At 50.3% G+C, this 20069-nt stretch overlaps 1 protein-coding gene across 1 annotated transcript; it reads left to right on the top strand.

Moving 5' to 3' along the window:
• Positions 1 to 712: 712 nt before the first annotated feature.
• Positions 713 to 17399, top strand: EIF2B5 (eukaryotic translation initiation factor 2B subunit epsilon). Its single transcript, XM_061566061.1, has 17 exons — positions 713 to 919; positions 4564 to 4688; positions 5088 to 5273; positions 5811 to 5985; positions 6887 to 6967; positions 7301 to 7378; positions 8150 to 8304; positions 8865 to 9025; positions 9652 to 9797; positions 9930 to 10074; positions 10999 to 11109; positions 11450 to 11560; positions 12327 to 12417; positions 13889 to 14012; positions 14414 to 14539; positions 15087 to 15197; positions 15948 to 17399. Exons 1-17 carry the CDS (start codon positions 782 to 784, stop codon positions 16005 to 16007), a joined length of 2124 nt encoding a protein of 707 aa, XP_061422045.1. The 5' UTR covers positions 713 to 781; the 3' UTR covers positions 16008 to 17399.
• Positions 17400 to 20069: the final 2670 nt, after the last annotated feature.

Below are 20069 nucleotides of genomic sequence, written 5' to 3'. Positions count from 1 at the left end.
GATATTACGGGGGGGGGGGGGGGGGTCACACACCACCTACCACAACACGGGAGTTTTCCTACGCACCCCCAAAGATCCCCCATGTAGCGTTAACAGACTGTTAGGGCAAGTGCTGTTAGCGAGCAACCTATGAAGGCCGGCACGGCACACGAGGGGGTGGGGTGGCCAGCACCACGCCCGGCCGCCTTTGTCTCCCCGGTGGCGATGTGTTTTTTACGCACAGCACCGTGTAACTTATTTGAGGCCGAGTCGACCTAGGGGAGGCCCAGGATCAGTTCAGATAATCGTCAGTGGGCATTGTTGGCCGCGAGCGGGAATCGAACTCGGGTCGCCGGGTTCGTACCCACCACCCTCCACCACCCACCACCCTTCACCACCACCACCCACCACCTTCACCACCCACCACCCTTCACCACCACTAGCCTCCACCCACCCACCCACCACCCTTCACCACCACCCTTCACCACCACCACCCCCACCCACCACCCCCCCCCACCACCCACCACCGCTCACCCCCCCCACCACCCACCACCCTTCACCACCCCCCCCACCCACCACCTCCCACCACTAGCCTCCACCACCACGTGTACGAACACACAACACGTGCAGTAGAAACCACACCGCGCACAGGGCTCGCGCGATTGGCTGCTGCCGCCGCTCGCCGCGGGCGCCTCGACCAATCAGCGCGACGGCTCCGGCGGACCCGCGGGTGCCGAAGCAGTCTACGAAAATCAAACCACAACAACCACCACCACCACAACCACCACCACAACAACAACAAATGGCGGGCAAGTCGGGCAAGCAGGGAGGCGGGAGGCCCGGGCGCGAGGAGCTGCGGCAGGAGGACGTCTTGCAGGCCGTGCTGCTGGCCGACAGCTTCGACCAGCGCTTCGGGCCCGTGACGAGAGACGCGCCGAGGGTGAGTTGGTGGTGGTGGCGGTGGTGGTGAGTTGGTGGTGAAGGGGTGGTGGTGGTGAGGGTGTGGTGAGGTGGTGGTGAGGGAGTGGGGACGTGAGGGGTGAGTTGGTGGTGGTGGTGGTGAGTTGGTGGTGGTGGTGAGTTGGTGGTGAGTTGGTGGTGGTGGTGAGTTGGTGGTGGTGGTGAGTTGGTGGTGGTGAGTTGGTGGTGGTGAGGGAGTGGGGACGTGAGGGGTGAGTTGGTGGTGGTGAGTTGGTGGTGAGTTGGTGGTGGTGGTGAGTTGGTGGTGGTGGTGAGTTGGTGGTGGTGATGAGTTGGTGGTGGTGAGTTGGTGGTGGTGGTGAGTTGGTGGTGGTGGTGAGTTGGTGGTGGTGGTGAGTTGGTGGTGGTGAGTTGGTGAGTTGGTGGGGTGAGTTGGTGGTGGTGGTGAGGGAGTGGGACGTGCGGGGTAAGTTGGTGGTGGTGAGTTGGTGGTGGTGAGTTGTTGGTGGTGGTGGTGAGTTGTTGGTGGTGGTGGTGAGTTGGTGGTGGTGGTGAGTTGGTGGTGGTGAGTTGGTGGTGGTGAGTTGGTGGTGGTGGTGAGTTGGTGGTGGTGGTGAGTTGGTGGTGGTGATGAGTTGGTGGTGGTGAGTTGGTGGTGGTGGTGAGTTGGTGGTGGTGAGTTGGTGGTGGTGAGTTGGTGGTGGTGAGTTGGTGGTGGTGGTGAGGGAGTGGGGACGTGCGGGGTAAGTTGGTGGTGGTGAGTTGGTGGTGGTGAGTTGTTGGTGGTGGTGGTGAGTTGTTGGTGGTGGTGGTGAGTTGGTGGTGGTGGTGAGTTGGTGGTGGTGATGAGTTGGTGGTGGTGAGTTGGTGGTGGTGGTGAGTTGGTGGTGGTGGTGAGTTGGTGGTGGTGATGAGTTGGTGGTGGTGAGTTGGTGGTGGTGGTGAGTTGGTGGTGGTGAGTTGGTGGTGGTGAGTTGGTGGTGGTGAGTTGGTGGTGGTGGTGAGGGAGTGGGGACGTGCGGGGTAAGTTGGTGGTGGTGAGTTGGTGGTGGTGAGTTGTTGGTGGTGGTGGTGAGTTGTTGGTGGTGGTGAGTTGGTGGTGGTGGTGAGTTGGTGGTGGTGGTGAGTTGGTGGTGGTGATGAGTTGGTGGTGGTGAGTTGGTGGTGGTGGTGAGTTGGTGGTGGTGAGTTGGTGGTGGTGGTGAGGGAGTGGTGGTGGTGGTGAGTTGGTGGTGGTGAGTTGTTGGTGGTGGTGGTGAGTTGTTGGTGGTGGTGAGTTGGTGGTGGTGGTGAGTTGGTGGTGGTGGTGAGTTGGTGGTGGTGATGAGTTGGTGGTGGTGAGTTGGTGGTGGTGGTGAGTTGGTGGTGGTGAGTTGGTGGTGGTGGTGAGGGAGTGGGGACGTGCGGGGTAAGTTGGTGGTGGTGAGTTGGTGGTGGTGAGTTGTTGGTGGTGGTGGTGAGTTGTTGGTGGTGGTGGTGAAGGCAGTGGTGACGTGAGGGGTTTGCTGGGAAGGCCGCGGTGTGAGTTGGTGTTGGAGACGGATTTGAATTGCTAGCGCGCTTAGGCGAGTCGCGCCTTCCGATTGGTCGGGGCCCGGCCTGTTGTGCGATGCGATTGGCTAGCGCCGGTCACGTTGGTGTCGCTCGTCCAATAAGCGGGCGTCGCGGGTGTCGATGCAGCCGATGCGGTGTACGAATTGTGTTGGCCGCGTTTGATTGGTTTTCGACACGTGTGTGTGTGTGTGGGGGTTTTTTTGCTGTAAATGTTCAAATGTATGTGGGGTTTATTTTAATGTAGCAGTTATTTGTTTAAGAACGCTGGCCTCATTAGCGCCGATTTATTCCATTCGACGGCTATTTGTTGCAATTCTGCAATGAACATTTTATTGGTGTTCGTATCACAATGTCACATTTTAAAGGGCACATTTTAAGTCGCCCCAGTTTCTTATTTGCACATCTGACAACAACAAAAACAACGCAGTCTATCCACGACAATTGTCCTGTGCTGCACAGCCCCATTTGTCAATTTCCCCGATGGACGAGGTTCCTCCCCCACGCCTCGCGGATCGTGGGGGGTTATTTGACCATACTTCACCACTCCGGTCGCTTAAGGTGGGGAGCATAGATCCCAGGAGTACAACAACGGGGGTTCCTGTACTGCACATGCTACACGTACAGTATGGACATAACAGGTTTTTAATTTTTATAATTTCGAGTTCAAAGAGTGGCTGTCATCTAAGTGAAATGACTCTGTTCCGTCATAGTAATGTGGAATGTCCACCACTGACTCGGATGAACATCAGCAGAGTTGACACTGCCCAATTGGTTGTCAACAGGGAAGAGACAGAGTCTCTTACCCCGAATGGACCCCCCCCACTACGAGAATTTGGAATTTCCACGACTGATCCACGCTATTAAATGACCTGAGATACATTAGCCAGACAATTGAACGTACAATATACTGCACTAGGTTCAGGGTATACCGTCTAAAAGTGCCTGTGACCAAAGCCACCTGGAATAACTGCAGTCTCTTATCTCAGAAGCTAAAGCAGAATCAAGCCTGGGATGAATAGTGCTTGCGTAACTTCCACCCCGTTTCCCATGGCTGTAATCATCAGAGCATGTGCACTCGGCTATAGGGGACTCGTCTACTTACAAATGAGTTAGGTTCCAGGCCTGTTCGTACGTCTATTTGTTCGTAAGTCCAACTTTACTCCCGTCGATTCAAAATATGTTGTACGGCATGTACACTAAACACTGAGGATGGCTTTAAAAGTTGTATAATCTCCTGTAGATGGAGATGCCACGGGTTTCTACATGTTCTACAGATGCTACTGGTTCTTCATGTTCTGCATATGTAGATGCCACACTTGTTCTTTATGTTCTGCATATGTAGATGTCAATTCCCTTTAGTGCTCGTGTTTTCTCTCTTCTCTCTTGAAACACTTGCTAAGAGATGTCTGCAAGTTGCTCTTCATAAAATACATTCCTGCATATTTGCGGAATACACCACGCCGCCGTTGACCCTGGCCATTGACCAAGCAACCCAACGTTCCTACCAGCTCTCTCCGCAGGAATGTGTTTAGCCTACAAGCAAACTCTTGTAATCCAAGATTTGCCTCAATGCATGTTTTGGCTGCAAGGGTGTCCCAAACGGTGTCAGTACAGCAATGGATTGTTGAACCTATTTGTGGAGCTTTGAGTTATACCTCCTAGTACCTCACTTAAATGTTTAAAATAGTTTTTATTTACATTGATCTCACTATTATTTTGTAGATCGTGTCGTTCATCTGTGTGCAGTACAGTGTTACGATCCAGCCCTTGCCTAGTGTTCACTCAGAGGTTGGGAAATTAATTTCATGTGACCCATGGCCACATGAGACCATCCACTTAACAACCACCCACAAACTATATCTATCCATGACAGCAAGCATCTTAGCCGCACTAGACGGGCAAGGTGGGGGGAATATTTTTGACCTGGAAACAACACTGCGCTCAGTCACTTGCCATCGCCAAGGGTCTCTTGCAGTGACAGAATTGACTCAGGTGTTTGTGTTAATGCATGGCTTAACCAAAGTTATTCGGATGTTCGATTTGGCCTTCATTAAGGGATAGGTTCCCCACGCCTGCTTTATATAGTGGTCTGTCTGGCATTGCGTGCAGGCACTCTTACCTCTGGTCAACGTGCCCATGATCGACTATGCTCTGGAGATGCTCGCGGCCGCTGGTGTCCAGCAGACGTTCATCTTCTGCTGCTGGAAAGCGGAGGAAGTCCGAGCGTACATCAGGTTCGTGTCGTCAGACTCGCCGCCTCACCATTTTATTCTACGTGCTGTATCACCAAATGAATGCCTACTATTCTTTTCCCCAATATGATTTATGCATTCCCTGTGCATTCATCGTGTGTTCCTTGGGTGTCCCTGTTTGTCCCTAGGCATTCCCGTGCATCCGATGCATCCATAACCATACCCGTGTATTCGTGGGTGTCCTCATGCATCCCTGGGTATCCTTATTTGCCTCTGAATTACCCGTTCCAACCCTTGCATCCGTGTGTGTTCGTCTGTCCCTTTTTGTCCCTGGGCACCCACGTGCATTCCTGCGCATCCCCGTCCTTACCTGCGCATTCCCGCGTGCGTGTACCCATGTCTGCGTGCCACCGCATGTTGCCGTGCACGTGGCGGGCACAGCAAGTCGCGGTGGAGTGCGCCGGGGTCGCGCAACGTGGTGCGCGTGCTGAGCTCGGAGACGTTCCGCTCGCTGGGCGACGTGCTGCGCGACGTGGACGCCAAGACGCTGGTGCGCTCCGACTTCCTGCTGGTGCACGCCGACCTCGTGTGCAACGCGAGCCTCAAGAGCGCGCTGCAGCAGCACAAGTGCGCCATCCTCTCCCACCTACCGCTCTACCTACCGCCACCACCATTCAACACTGTGGACAGGCCGACCCCTGCCACTGGAATATGGAGTTGCTCACGCAGGCTTGGGGACGAACAACGGCAGTCTTTTGAGCGGGGGAGATACTTTAGCTTTGATCCCAGAGTTACAGTGGTGACTCCAGAGTTTAATGTTACAGCTTAACACGTAGGCTTTCGCGACCAATATTATTAATAATCAAGGACTTTCTAGTAAATTGTAAATGTTGTGGGTTTACTCTCCAACACACCGGTGTGCTGAAGTATGAACTAATTGACACGTTTACGTGACAAACTTTACTATTTGACTTTGTCGGGTGGTGGTGAGTACACGACGCACATATATACTTACGCGATATAACCCAAACTAAAATTAATGTTACAATACGCAGGAATATCCATGCGTGTATTTTGAGCGTATGAATCGACGATTCCGACGTGTGGTGACATACCCGGGGATGACGATGACGTTGCTGATGCTGGTGTGGCGTTGGTTGGCAGGCAGCGGCGTGAGCGAGAGAGGAACGTGTCGGTGATGACCATGGTGTTCCGCGAGTGTCGACCGGGCCACCGCGCCCGCACGCGCCACGACGACGTCGTGGTGGCGGCGGACGCGTGCACGGGGCGCGTGCTGCACTACCAGCATGCCGCGCCGGGGAAAATCCGCCTGCCGCTGGTGAGCGGACAATGGTCATCATTGATAATTGGTTTTTTACCCTTCTATCTGGCAACAAAACTGACACCTTTTTTACAAGGAGTCATGTTTGCATAGACCACAATACCTGCAGTCATAATGCAAACTAAAACATAACTCTGATAATGTATGCACTGTCCTTGAAGTTGATTGGTCCACACCCCAGACAGCTTTCCTTAGAGCCTAGTCTCACATGGTGTTGGACCAGATGACGCCACAAGGCGCACAACCCATGTGAGACTAGGCTCTAAGGAAAGCTGTCTCGGGTGTGGACCAATCAACTTCAAGGACAGTGCATACATTATCAGAGTTATGTTTTTGGTTTGCATTATGACTGCAGGTATTGTGGTCTATGCAAACATGACTCCTTGTAAAAAAAGGTGTCAGTTTTGTTGCCAGATAGAAGGGTAAAAAACCAATTATCATATTTTTTACTGGCAAATGAGGTTCCAATGGTGTAAATGGTCATCATTGTCGTTGTGCTTATTGTTTTGGTGCCATTTCTTCATTTGTTTGTTCATTTTCGATTTTGCTTGGTAGTAGGGTTTTCATTTGCTTGGTAGTGGCTGTGTATGGGATTTGGTCCTCATATATAATTAATGTACAGCGTTGTGGGATGCTATTAGCATGAATGACGCGATATAAAATGAAAGTATTATTATCATCATTGGGCGGTGTCGTCATTGTCCAAATCATTATTATAATTACGTAGACACTCATTACTTGGCTTATAACATCTTGATATGTAGAGGACCGCAGAGCTTGGCATTGGCTCACTGCGTGGCGTCCTTTCCCGTTTGGTTCCTCCTCGTGCCTCGGAGTCGGTCTCTTGGAGAGTGAGTAAAGAATGTGTTCTTGCCTTCCCTCGTGTCTGATGGAGCAGCACATCTTCCAGGGCGGCAGTGGCGAGGTGGAGGTCAGGCACGATCTCCTTGACTGCCACATCAGCATCTGCTCACCGCAGGTGACCACCGCGACCCAGACACCCCCCACCCCCGAACCCCCCCCCGCCACCATCCCTCAACCTCCCGACCCCTAACTCCTGACACCTGGCAAAGAAGCGCAAAGCCTTTGATAAAAACACAAACAAATTTAATTCAACACGCCGTTTATTTTTTCATTTAACCATCCAGATTTACTGTTTGATTGACAGTTATTTATCATTTGAAAATCTCGTAGCGCGGGTCATATTGTAATTATTATACTTGCTGTAAGTCACTGGTCAAACCGTTGACGCCTGTCGACACGAACGCCCAATCGTCGGTTTCTTTCTGCCTGCTCTCCCCCTGCCCGACAGGTGGCCGAGCTCTTCACAGATAATTTCGACTACCAGACGAGGGATGATTTCGTCCGCGGGATCCTTGTCAACGAAGAGGTGTGTGCTCCCTGGCTTTGTCCGACGCGATGCGGAGCGGAGCTTTGGCCCAACGAGCTATGGTTGGCCCAAAAGGACTTGCGCTTGCAGTCCATCAGAGCTGCATGGTTGGAATGAAATCGCTGGAATGAAACAGCTTGGCAATTAATTTTTTTGCTAAAATTCCAGTAACCGGTGCAGGACTCCTATCCGCCCACACCACCATTGGCGCTTGATGACTGACGTGCGGTCAACAGAACTTGTGACGTCCCTCGCAGTGGCGGTGTGGTCAGAAAACACCGACAGTGGAGAGATGAATTGAACTCGGTTTACATTAGAAATGTAACTGTTGGGCTCTCCCCGTGGTTCGACAAATTGTCATAATTTTGGATCGTGATTTGATTCGACAGGCGGTAGTAGTTTTTTTTTTCTATTGCGATAAACTAAGCGTCTCGGTTGGCTGTAGGGTTTGTGCAAACCAATTACAGCAGATTCGAATTGTAGATAACTCATCCTCGCACACATGGTTCGATGCTTGTATCGTGAGTCGATACCAATCGACGCATCCGCTACACGGTGTCAACCACACCTGCCAAAGCTCCCCCGTGCAGGCCTTAATAGCTGCTCGCCGACATTCACCTTGACGCCCGAAACAGAGACGTGGTGACATTGCGGATCATCGTCCTGGGTGGTATCCGGTGGGAAATAATCATTTGTTTTCGATGCAGTGCCCTCTGCGCCGGGGCATCCCTTGACCGCTTGACATGACACCTCGTCTTGCGTACGCGTCAGATTCTCGGGAACCAGATCCACATGGTGTGCCTGCGCGACTCGTACGCGGCGCGCGCGTCCAGCCTCTACGCCTACCACGCCGTGAGCTGCGACATCGTGCGCCGCTGGCCCTGCCCCTTCACGCCCGAAGTGATGGTGCCGTCGGCGGGATGTGGGTAGGTGTCGCCCCCCCCCGTAATTAGAACATGGGATTTCCACAACGTGTGCGAGTCCCGGCCCACCGACAGGGATGAGTGCCATCCCCATTTCTTAAATGTTTTCATCCTAGCCGATCTCGTCAAGGAGCGTAAACCATCGCGCAAATTCTAGTTATCCTCGCAGCGGCTTTTGGCTGGCCATCGAATAAAGACGTTCACCGCGTCGCGACGCTTTCGGATGTGCTTCTGCGACTGTCTGGAACGCTCTTCCTTCCGATATTAGGAAGCCACTGGTGCCATGCACTTTTAAATTTAGATTAAAAACGAATTACTTTAGAACCGCTTTTTGTGTTTAGTTTGTTGTCCTTCCCCCAACACCTCCAATTCACGCAGTTGGCTACGTACGGTGCAAAATAAGTTCAACATACTTACATTGGAGCATGTTAGCATTAACACACAATTTGTGATGTTCGGCCCTCATTAAGGAAAAAATTCCCCCAGCTCATATTTAAATGCTCTACACTGTGAATCACAATCATCGTTGACGTTGATTTTTTTCTTCCGGCCGCACCGCGTAGGGACGGCTACGCACTGGCGCGCCACAACGTGTACCGTGCGCCCGGCGTGTCGCTGGGGCCCGGCAGCCTCGTGGAGGGTGACTCGGTGATGGGACAGGACACGACGATCGGCGCCGGCTGCCACATCACACGCACCGTCATCGGCCGCAGATGCAGCATCGGTAACGACGCGCTATCGTCTTCTCGCGGTTGTAGTTAACGTCACTGTGACGACAAGTTAAGGTGTTTTGACGACAGGAACGGGATCGTAGTCTTCATCTGCCGTCCTTGCCCGGATCTTTTTGTGTGTGCCTGTTTATTTGCACGTGTGGGTGTGTGTCAATGTGTCCGTGTGTCCCCCATGTGTCTGTACACCCATAGCCATGTACACACCTCTGCTGTGTGTTTTACATGTTTGCCTGTCCACGTGCACATGTACCCGTGCGCTCAGGTCCGTATGTTGCCGTGTGCCCGTGTTTGTGCCCGTGTGAAATGCGCCCGTGGCCCGTACGTGTATACATCCAACAGCTGGCGTGATTGTGTCTCGTTTGTTTATCCGTGTATGTGTGTGTGCGCGTGTGTGTTTGCTCGTGTGTGTGTGCGCGTGTGCAGTACTTGCGCCAGCAGTATCAGCCTGCATAGATTTCCGACGCGTTTTCGGGTCGCGTCTTGCGTTGTCCGGCATGATGTCCCGGACGTTTCGCCTCGCGTGCTGGGAGCTTCTTCGGGAATCGAAGTCCTGTGCAGCAGCGCAACCGCGACAGGACCTTACGCAGCTAACGCGGGGTAACCTCTGTCTCTGCGCCAGGCAGCAACGTGCGCCTGGAAGACGCGGTCTTGTGGGACGACGTGACGATCGCCGACGGCGTCGTGGTGTGCGGCTCCCTCGTGTGTAGCGGCGCCTCCATCCGGCAAAACGTGCGCGTGCTTCCACGTTGCGTCATCTCCTATGGGGTGAGTAGCAACCCGGGGAGGGGGGGCATACAAACACTCGGAGGAACCGAGTGGGAAGGAAAAGCACGACGATGCCATTCTCTAGGAAGGGGGTGATCTCTGTCTCTGTGGTCCGTCTGCCGGTCCGCGTAGACGGTGGTGGGCCCTGATGTCTCCCTGCCCGAGGGGACGGCCGTCTCCTTACATGTCCCACGCGATGCCGACGACGACGATGACTACGACGAGTTCAGCGAGGAGGAATCGTCTGACCAGGTCAAGGCACCATCCAAGGACAAAGGTCACCGTGACATACACGTGACATTACACGGTGTTGGCCAGCGATGTGTGCGGCTCTACGATGTGGCACGCTCGTGTGAATACAACATGACATTCCCTGCTCAATGTAATGTAAGATTACACGCAAACTTGACATGTGTTTTTTAACAATTCTTTATTTCGGTTGGACTAATGGTGTCTTCTTCTTGGTTCTTTTGGTAAAGTCACGTAGAAGGGAAATAATAAAATAAATAAAATAAAACATAATAAAAATAATTCTCACGACGTTTCGGCCACAATGCAAGCAGCCGTCCTCAGGTGAAGAACAGGTCTGTCGGAAAGTCACGAAAGCTTTAAATCGAAATTTTATGGTGTCTTGTCATCAGACGAAGAATGAATTTGGATCCCTCGCAGAGCAGTGCATCTGTTCGTCTTAGGGAGCGGCTCAAAGAAGGGGATATTGCAGAGCTCCCTCTCGGATCCCTTCAAGTGATATCTGGCCCACACAGTAGGGGTATAGCACTTTCCCCACGCACACCGTGACCGCCGTTGTGTGTTACTAAACATGTGTGTGAGCACACACGTGATGAACATAACTCTCAGTGGGATGTGTGCGAGTCCGACCAATGCATCCCCACGCTGCGTCGGTCACGGGAGTTGTTTGATCAGACTTCACTACACTGGTCAGTGGCAGGTTGGTGAAGGGAGTACCCATTACTGGTTCGGATATCCCTTGTCAATGATGTTAGCCGCTGCCGGCAATCGCAGTGTTTATAGCACAGCATCCTAACCACTGCGGCACTGACTGCTTCAACGCCCCTTGACAATATCCAGGTACGATTCGTTAACCATGAAGTTGCAGATGAATATTTCAGTGTGTCCTATGTGACAGCACTCCATGAATCTTGTCTGCTCTGTCCTTCTCTCCTGCCCTCATCCCACCCAGGCTACAACCCAGCGGAGGTGGGGTCGGAGGGCAAAGGCTACGTCTGGAACCTGATTAGCCGGGGCGAAGCCAAGGAGGATGATGCGGACCCGCTCGCGGACGACGTGTGGGGTCCGTGACGTCCGTCGGTAGTTGTTCACTCGATGTTAAAACGGGACGGGCGCTTCGCTCGGCTCGCACGGCTCGGTTCAGCGCCTCATTTGCAATGGTCACCTGGGGTATTAGTCTGCTAGTAGGTGATGATTGCCATGCATAATCCAAAGTGAAAAGATTTGCGGGTAATTTTCAAATTTGGATGGTGATCCTCTTGCGAATGATATTAACATCCCTTGTGAAGCAGACGGCGTATATAATTTTGGTCATAACACCCGCAGTAAAAATTGGTTATAATCCAGTGGATGCCCGTGTGTGTGTGCTTCTTAATGTTGCGTGTGTGTGCGCGCTCATTCAGGCCTGTCCCTGGAGGAGGTGCCAGAGGAGGAGAGTGAGGAGGAGAGTGAGGATGAGTCTGGAGGTGACGTGTGTGATGGGAAAATGTCTCCACCGCCAGACGACACAAAGAGTAACTTCACGCACGACCTCGCAAACACACCCACACACACTCCCACGCGCAAGCGTGCTCGCACACGGCCTCTCAAACACGTGCTTACACACACCATACATACGCGTTCAAGAACACATTAACACAAGTTCGCACACACTTATGTATATGCACAATACACAAAGACAACAATCCCCTGTATATTCTTAACAGAATGTTGGGGCACGTGCTGTTAGCGAGCACCTGTTAAGGCCAGACCGGCACACGAGGTGTTGGGTGTCCAGCATCATGCCTGGCTGCCTTTGTCTCCCCAATGCTGATGTTTACAAACCATGCGAGGTACTCATTTAAGGTTGACTCGACCTAGGAGAGTCCGAGCTCAGATATTCATTACCGTTAATGTTAGATGTGAGCTCGAATCGACTTCAGGTCGCTGGGTTCCTAGCGCAGTGCGCAAACCACTGCACTGCCACTCCACAGATGCGTGCACGCGCACACATACCCACACATACCCCCACACATACCCCCATGCACTCTCACACAGGCACAAAGACATGTTAACACGCACACATATGCCGCACACATATGCCGCACACATATGCCGCACACACACGAAACATAGTTTGAGACTCGATGGGGCTTGCATTGATAAGCGACATCACTATCATTAACATAAATATCACAAACAGAACGTCGTCGATTCCAATGAAAAAAAAGCCAACGCCGCTATACCATGAAACCAATGCAGTGAGTGAGCAAGCAGCGTTGTGATTCGCTGTGTTTGCAGTGTTCTACAACGAGGTGCTTGACAGCCTGCAACGGGGGGCTGAGGAGAACGTGTCATGCGACAACCTCGTACTGGAAATCAACTCGTCCAAGTGAGTCTCGTTGATCGTGTGTCAGTCGCCGGGAATCGCCCCCCCACACCACACCACACCCCAATATCAACACGTCTCGGAAGCTAATCGTATCGTTATATTCTATTTTTATTTCACCAGGTAAGGCCCACTGAGCTATACAGCTGTTTTTTCAGAAGTGACCTGCCCACAAATGATAGCTCAACGAAGCGGCTTTTCACGTGGAAATTTATAGCATCCAAATATTCTAAAACGCGTGATTCTGAGCGTAGAGGGAAATACCGTAGGACCCGGAGAAAATTCCACGATGTCCATTTCGTGTTGAGCCCGAATAGTGCTTAGATGGGTGACCACGCACGCGGCTGCAGGGCTGTGCTACGTCGTGGGCAAGCAAGAGGTCAATGCAGCAGCATGTATACGTCCAGAACGCAGCACTTTGTTGACTCAGTGAAAGAGGCACCGTCAAAGCCACACGGCCGTGAGGAAAATCTCATGTATTCTCTTTTGTACTACAACCTCCGAAAGTCAATTCAGTGTTTTTTTGAATGTTTTTTTAATCATCACGGTTGATGAGCAAAAGGCCCAAATAAAACAGCAAGCCTCCAGCAACAAACTTCACTATGGAGAGTGAAATAGATTAGAGTTAATACGTTTCTTGGATCGAGCAAGGTAATTGTAAGGACTTGGAGAAACAAGACGATGGGAGGGGTATTCCAGAGTTGAGCAGTGCACGGAAAGAAGCAGAAAGAAAAGCGTTTTGACCTGCAGTGTAGTAGCACCCTGCAGTTGCCTAAACAACCTGGCTTGCATGCTGGTCACCCATCCAAGCTCAAACCTGCTTTTCTCCCGAGATCCGACGGATGACATCGGACCCATTCCGGGTAATTTTGGTCGTGGGCAAACTGCATCAACATCTCTAGATTGTCGACCCCAGTTTTCCCAGGGGCACATTGCACGTGTGGTGTAATTGCGCCAGCTGTTTGACACCGGCGGCAGCCGTGGTGGACAGACGGCGCACACGCCGGTGAGCGTGAGCACGGTGAGTTGGCAGAGCGGAGGATCTGGGGCAAGGGTCACGGAGGACCCCGTCTGGAGGCCCCTGGAACCTGCTAGCGGGTTCGAGATGGGAGGCGCGGACAGGGCGGACCCAGGCCGCGCTGGGAACATAAAAGGATGCGAGAGTGGGGGGCTCGGGGTTGCCGGTTCTGGGAGTGGACACGTCTCGTCGTCGCTGTCGTCTCGTCACCGTCGTCGTCTCTCAATGTCTCCGCTAGACGTTGCGCTACGAGGAGAGTAGTTGGCTATCTCGGTCAGCGCCATCAGTGTTAGACGGGCGAGTGTTGTGTACAGGCTAGGCTGAGCTACTGTGGAGAGTGTGCGGACGAGACCGGTGAAAGTTGTTAATAAAGAAGGTGCCTCCTAGAAACTCTGTCTCTGAATCGTTGACACTACACGTGTAACTGACCTATTGCGCACGCACCTTTACCCTCAGGTACGCGTACAATGTGAGCCTCAGGGACGTGATGCAGGCGCTGACCCGCGGAGCGGTGGATGTGGTGCTGGCGCGCACGAACAAGATGGTGCAAGCGTCGGAGTTCATGAAAGCCCTCAAGCCTGTAAGTTCTCTGCCGCCCTCCTGACGTTGCCACCTTTACATTTGTGAATTTACCCTGTGCACTGTGTGCATGTATGTTGTGGGGAGCTGACCTACGAACCCAACGATCCTTGTTCGATTCCCGCTCAAGGCCAACACCAGTGGCGATTAACTGAACCGGTCCTGGGCCATGCCGGCCTTCATAGATGCTTGCTAACGGCACTTTCCCAAACAGTCTGTTAAAGGCTATACAGGGCATCTTTGGTGTGATTGTGTGTGTATTTGTGCCCGTACACCCATGCGTCTACGTACGCTTGTTATATTGCATGTGTGTATATATATTTACGTGTGTAATGAGTGTGTATACGAACGTGTGTGCGAATCCGTTCGCCGCTGCTGCCACTGCCTTCTCCCCCCCCACAGCTGCTGGTGCAGTGGACGCCGCTGTTCCGTAACTACGTGAAGCGTCTGAGCGACCACATGGATGTGCTGGCCGTGCTGGAGGAAGCGGCGTTCGCTCTGCCGCAGGTGCACGCCGCCCTCGCCACGGTGAGCCCCGGGGACGTGATGCAAGCGCCGGCCCACGGAGCGTCCCGAAAGAAGTCCAACCTCCATGCATATGGTGCTCACAACGGAGACTTCCGTGGGGCTGTTCAGGTGTCGTAGGCTTGGGCTGCGAGGCAGTCAAGAAAAATATGGTTCAGAAATGGGTTGTTGAGGCTTATCTGCACACAGCTCTGAGTGCTCTTTCCTGGAACTGCTGATTCCAAGCACATTTCAAAAATTGATTTTTGGAATTGGACAAATATACGAACAATGCAGGACTCTCCCAAATAACCGTATTGAGGCTCTTTAAGGCTTCCCTGGGTAATTGAAGTATGGCACCGCTGCGTCGCTTGCAAAAAGAGGACCTTATTCTCAACGTGCTCTCGCCTGGCTTTAATGCGAAGACGCGAAGTCGCATTGCAAGCGCAGGTTACGGCACGCGACGCGTTGAAACAACGCAGCCCTTGGCAGTGTTCGGAACACCCCCTAAGCTCGCTTTACTCTCGCACCCGCAACATCCCTTCCCTCCCGCCCACCTCCTCACTCACAGATCCTGATGACGATGTACGAAGAGGAGGTGCTGGAGGAGGAAGCCATCATCAGGTGGTTCACCCAGACTGGTTGCTCGGAGAAGGCCCGGCAGTTGCGGCAGTTGCCTTCGGTGAGTGTGGTGCCCGTGGGATATGCCAGCCCCAACTCTGCCTGCCCATCAGCCTGCCAACCTGCCCGCCTACCCATTTGTTCCTTCATTTAATTTGGGCTTATGAGGCAAATGGCATCTCATGTTGAGTGGAAAAACAAGGCCTTTGTCGTGACCTGAGAGGGCTCCCTCCAGTAAGGGCATATATTTACATCATAACATGACTGATAGTAATAATGCAAGTAAAATATTAACTATAGGTAGTTTAAGAAAATTAATCTCTGCAGTTACGAAAGCTTTAAATCAAAATTTATGGGTAGTTTTGTCAATGTCTTTCAAACTCCAGTCCTTGTAACCGACGATGTTACTTACACCTTTCAAATTTCATCAGTCTTCCCCATTCGAATCCTAAATTTTAAGTCCATACAAGCTGCATACGGCTGATGATTGCTAAAAAAAAGTCCCACGTGACATAGAGACACCTGATTCGAATGAAGATTGAGAATTTTGTGATTAAGATGGAGGTTAAATCTGTCATCTCTACATCACACGGTAGTGTGTTAACCAACCATCAGGCATGTGCTGCAGTGTAATGAAAATTTGTGTTTAAATGGGGACAGTTGATGAAATGCTGAGAGAGGTATCATTGTGGATCATGAGGAATTGAGTCTGGGGAAACCCTGATTTAAGCGATGATGATGCATAGGATGAAACTGTAAGATATGGAGGCCTGCTTTGTAATTGATGGCAATGTAAATCTTTCCTGTGCAGATCCAGAAGTTTGTCCAGTGGCTACGAGAAGCTGATGAGGAGTCAAGCGACGAGAACTAATTATCAATCGGTAGCACGTCAAAGTGTCAAGGGACAATGGAACTCATCTTCTCTAGGGACCCAACTCTGCACGCCATGGGCCAACCCATGCAACACGCGTGGATTGGAGCGGCCAAGCCGTGCCCTCTTAATTTTGACACATTTTTGTTTTTTAACAAATGCGCTTCATCCCTTTGGCAGATGTTTTATGATTCGCGATGTTGCTGCCTGTAGCGATGGTTAATATAGTAATAAAGAACTTTTGGAGAGTTGTGGCCAAACACTTAAAAGTCAGTGTTGTGTACTGATTTCTACTAAGTGGTGAGACCTTTCTGGCTTTGCATGGTGCAATCTTACGTGCGGTATTGTTCTGCAAATCCAGGCTCGAAATATGCTCCAAATTTGTGGCTTCAGAAACAAGGATTTTGGGCTCCCAACCGTTATACATCCAGGTTCTGTCAACCAAGCTCCGGATTACTAACTCCAGGAATCTAAACCAGTTGTTGCCAAACTTCCTGACCCGACAAACCACGTACAAAACGTGGAATGCAGCCAACAGCTACAAGACACGTGGTCAACGGATCGGTTTGCTCGTGCTGGTTGGCTCTGGAGTTTTGAATAAAAAAACTATCTTCTGGAGCAGTTGTGTCTGGCTCTGCTGTCCAGGAGAAAATTACGCTTGGCTGCTCTGGCCTCGGAAGATATTTCCTGCTTCAAATCAAATTCCGTTATCTCTTTCGAGCGGCACTTTGAACGGCCCGCGATGCACATGCGTCCTTGGGAACCGTGTTTTGGCAACGCCTGATAACGATCGTAATCCAGGCTGGAAACAAACTGGCTCCAGTTACCGCTCGCACCCAGCGCATTGCTCTTACAATATCTTCCCATCCATTCGCAATCTCTCTCCGCCGGTAAACTAAATAAATTCTAATGCCCATAGTGGATCACCGTGTTTACCATTCAGTGCCACGGGTGGAGACAATTATCCCAGAAGCGTCCTGTCACTAGAGTGGTGGATTTTTAAAGGGACGCGTTTGATCCATCTCTTCTTTACAACTAGAACCACCGGTGATGGGCGTGAACTGTTCCCCACGGTGCCATCAAGTTTCAGTATTGTAATGTGTTATCGGTGGGGTTTTCTGCGTGCATTGTGCCTCTTTCCCACAATTCATAACAAAGTGTGGTACTCTAAAAATAAATTTGGCTTCACATTCTGAGTACGACCCCTCCTTTTGGAATTTATATTTGACAAACGAGGCAATCCTGGAATAACATTTCAACGTACGGGTTTTAAGCAATGACGTGCGGCCGCGTAGCGCAGAGGTTTTCTGTTTGGATTGCGCTTTGTCAATGTGTCGAGCGGATCAATGTCGCACTGCCTACACAGCGAATAAACAAACGTACAGAGCAAAAGCTGGTGTGTTCTCAATGTGACGGAAGTGGTGGCGCAGTGGTTAGAACAGCGCAACATACGAACGGCTGAGTAAGTCACCGCATTTTTTATTTTTGTTACACATGTTTGACCAAATATAACAGGCAAATTTTTAAGTTGATAATGTTGTATGGCCCGCGAATGATGTTATAAATATCGAAATGGCCCTTGTCAGAAAAAAGTTTCCCCACCCCTGAACTAATTGATTCCATTTTGTTCGTCCATTGCTCCCCAGTTCAATCAACAACAACGAGGCACATGTGGGACATTTCGTAAGAGGGCCACAGCTGGAAATATGAAGGATAATAAGTATAACCCGTAAAAACAAAGTTTTTCACTATAAATCCTTTATATGCGTGGCGGCTAGAGTCCTCTCGTCCTCTGGCTTGAGATGGCTGCCACCTATGGGTCAGATGATTGTCTGCCAGTATTACGCAATTGGTAATTAAATATTAAATTTGTTTTCCCTAAACAGTGTAAAATTTTGGAAATTTTTTTCACGAAAATAAATTGTCACGCAAAACGAGTCTGTGTGCAAAATGTCAGCTCGATTGGATCACGGGAAGTGGGTTAAAAAACGACCGAAAGATTTGCACGGTCGTAAGCAAGCAAGCAAGCACGCAAGCACGCAAGCAAGCAAGCGAACTTAATATGAAGGATTTAAAAATGGAAGGGAAGAGAGGATGAAGATTTAAATGAAATTCGTTAGTGGGACAATGTGAGCGAGTACTTGGGGCAGTAGTCGCCACAATAGGTGATGATGTGGCACAGGTGATTTTTTTTCTCGTTGCAGAGGTTAACGGTTCGGATCCAGCGGCAGCCCTCATCAATGCTGCGGGTGTAAACAACTCAAATAATAAGCGCGTCGGTGGACAGTAAAAAAAGTAAAGATCCCGTGATGCAAGAGTTGGCTATTGTCGGCATCATGGAAGATTACACTACAAGCTACTCGTTTGGACTATACAGCACCGAAACAGAGCAGTCTTCGCCACATGTTGCAAAAGCTTAGCAGGAACTCTCCTCAACAATGTGTCATGAGACTCGGGAGGACTTTGCCGGGTAAGCACGCAGAATGAGAGACGATGAACATCCACCCCGAGTTATGAGGATGGCACGAGAAGCCACTTTGTTGAGCTATCATTTGTGTTAAATTTCGATTTAAAGCTTTCGTGACTGCAGGGATTCATCTTCTTGGTTCTTTCGGTAAAGTCACGTGGAAGGGAAGTAATAAAATAATAAAAATAAAACATAATAAAATAAAATAATTCTCACGACGTTTCGGCTACAACGCAAGCAGCCGTCTTCAGGTGAAGAATGAGATACTGCCAAGCTAGGAGCTTATATATAAGCTGAGGTTGGAGGTGGAAGAAGAAGAGCGCCTTAACAAAAGAATGTGCATATCAAGAGGAATTTAGCATATTCATGGTAAATGCGTAGGAGGTGGGCGTGGGGGTTTCAAAGTCATATTATGCCCATGCATTATGCAGGATCAGCAGCACCAAGGGAGGGTGCAGGGAGTAGCATTAACTAAGGAAAGGAATGTTAATAGTATGTAGCTGCAGTTACTAAACAACCACGTAGAAAACTAAAGTATAAACTACATAAAAAACTAAAGTATAAACTGCATAGCACTATCAGTATATTTACTATACTCTACAATAAGCTGAGTTACTAACAGCAAGTAATACATTAACAATTCTACGTCGTAAAAATTATATAATATGCTTCCATCTAAACTTTATTCTCTTACATCACACGAGCATACACCGTACTGCCATTTGTGGCCAGGTAGCTTCTGAAAAATAAGTAAAAAAAACAAGTAAATCTAGAAAGATTTTGACTGAAAACTTTCGTGACTGCACGAATTCATATTCTCTTTTGGTTCTTTTGGTAAAGTCACGTGAATATTTTTTATTTTTATTTTCTACCTGAAATAACCAAATAATATAAATCTATGTAGCTCAGTTGCCTCGTATGATGGGGATGGTTGAGTTTCATTTGTGTTTGTGTGATGTTTACTTTTCCTTGTACTTTACACTGTCATCACGTGTTTGTACTGTTTGTTGTTGTAACATGTTTTACCCGCCCATTACTGGACATCTGTGAAAAAAAAGCTTCATAGCTCATCGGATTCCTCCGGTATAAATAAATATGCTGATTCTGATAGAGATTCTGATATAGAATCAGCATTGGTGTCGTCACCTTTCTTCCCTCCCCCCGCGAAATGGCTCGTGTGGATGTAAAAGTGGACCATTGTGGAATGTTTACAAATGCCTTTTGTTTAAAGTCGCACCATAAGCCAGCCACATACATGCCCCAGTTGAACAAAACCTGTGCGTGGGTCATCAGCTGTTATTCGGACTCATCAGCAGAACAGGGGCTGGTGATGGGGCAATGCTAACACGATCATTTACGCGAAACTGTCGTAATTATTTTGTTCACCAGCAGTACACAGTACACCGCATACTGTAATGCACATAACATCCACTGCTGGATGAGGGCCTTCTTAGTGCTGTTGTTAATGTGACCATAATTCGCCATGCTCTTGGCTCGGTGTGGGTTGATAAATCGAGTCATTGAGGGTGGAGGGGTGGTGGTGGGTCAACCCATTGTCTTTATCCTGGGGGGGGTGAGTTGTAGGGGGGGTGGGG

The sequence above is a fragment of the Lethenteron reissneri genome, chromosome 36, assembly GCF_015708825.2.
Source record: "Lethenteron reissneri isolate LAM-NWPU_2019-01 chromosome 36, ASM1570882v1, whole genome shotgun sequence".
In the NCBI taxonomy this organism is placed as follows: domain Eukaryota; kingdom Metazoa; phylum Chordata; class Hyperoartia; order Petromyzontiformes; family Petromyzontidae; genus Lethenteron; species Lethenteron reissneri.
The sequence above is the reverse complement of the archived record's forward strand: the minus strand, read 5'-3'. Positions and strand labels throughout refer to the sequence as shown.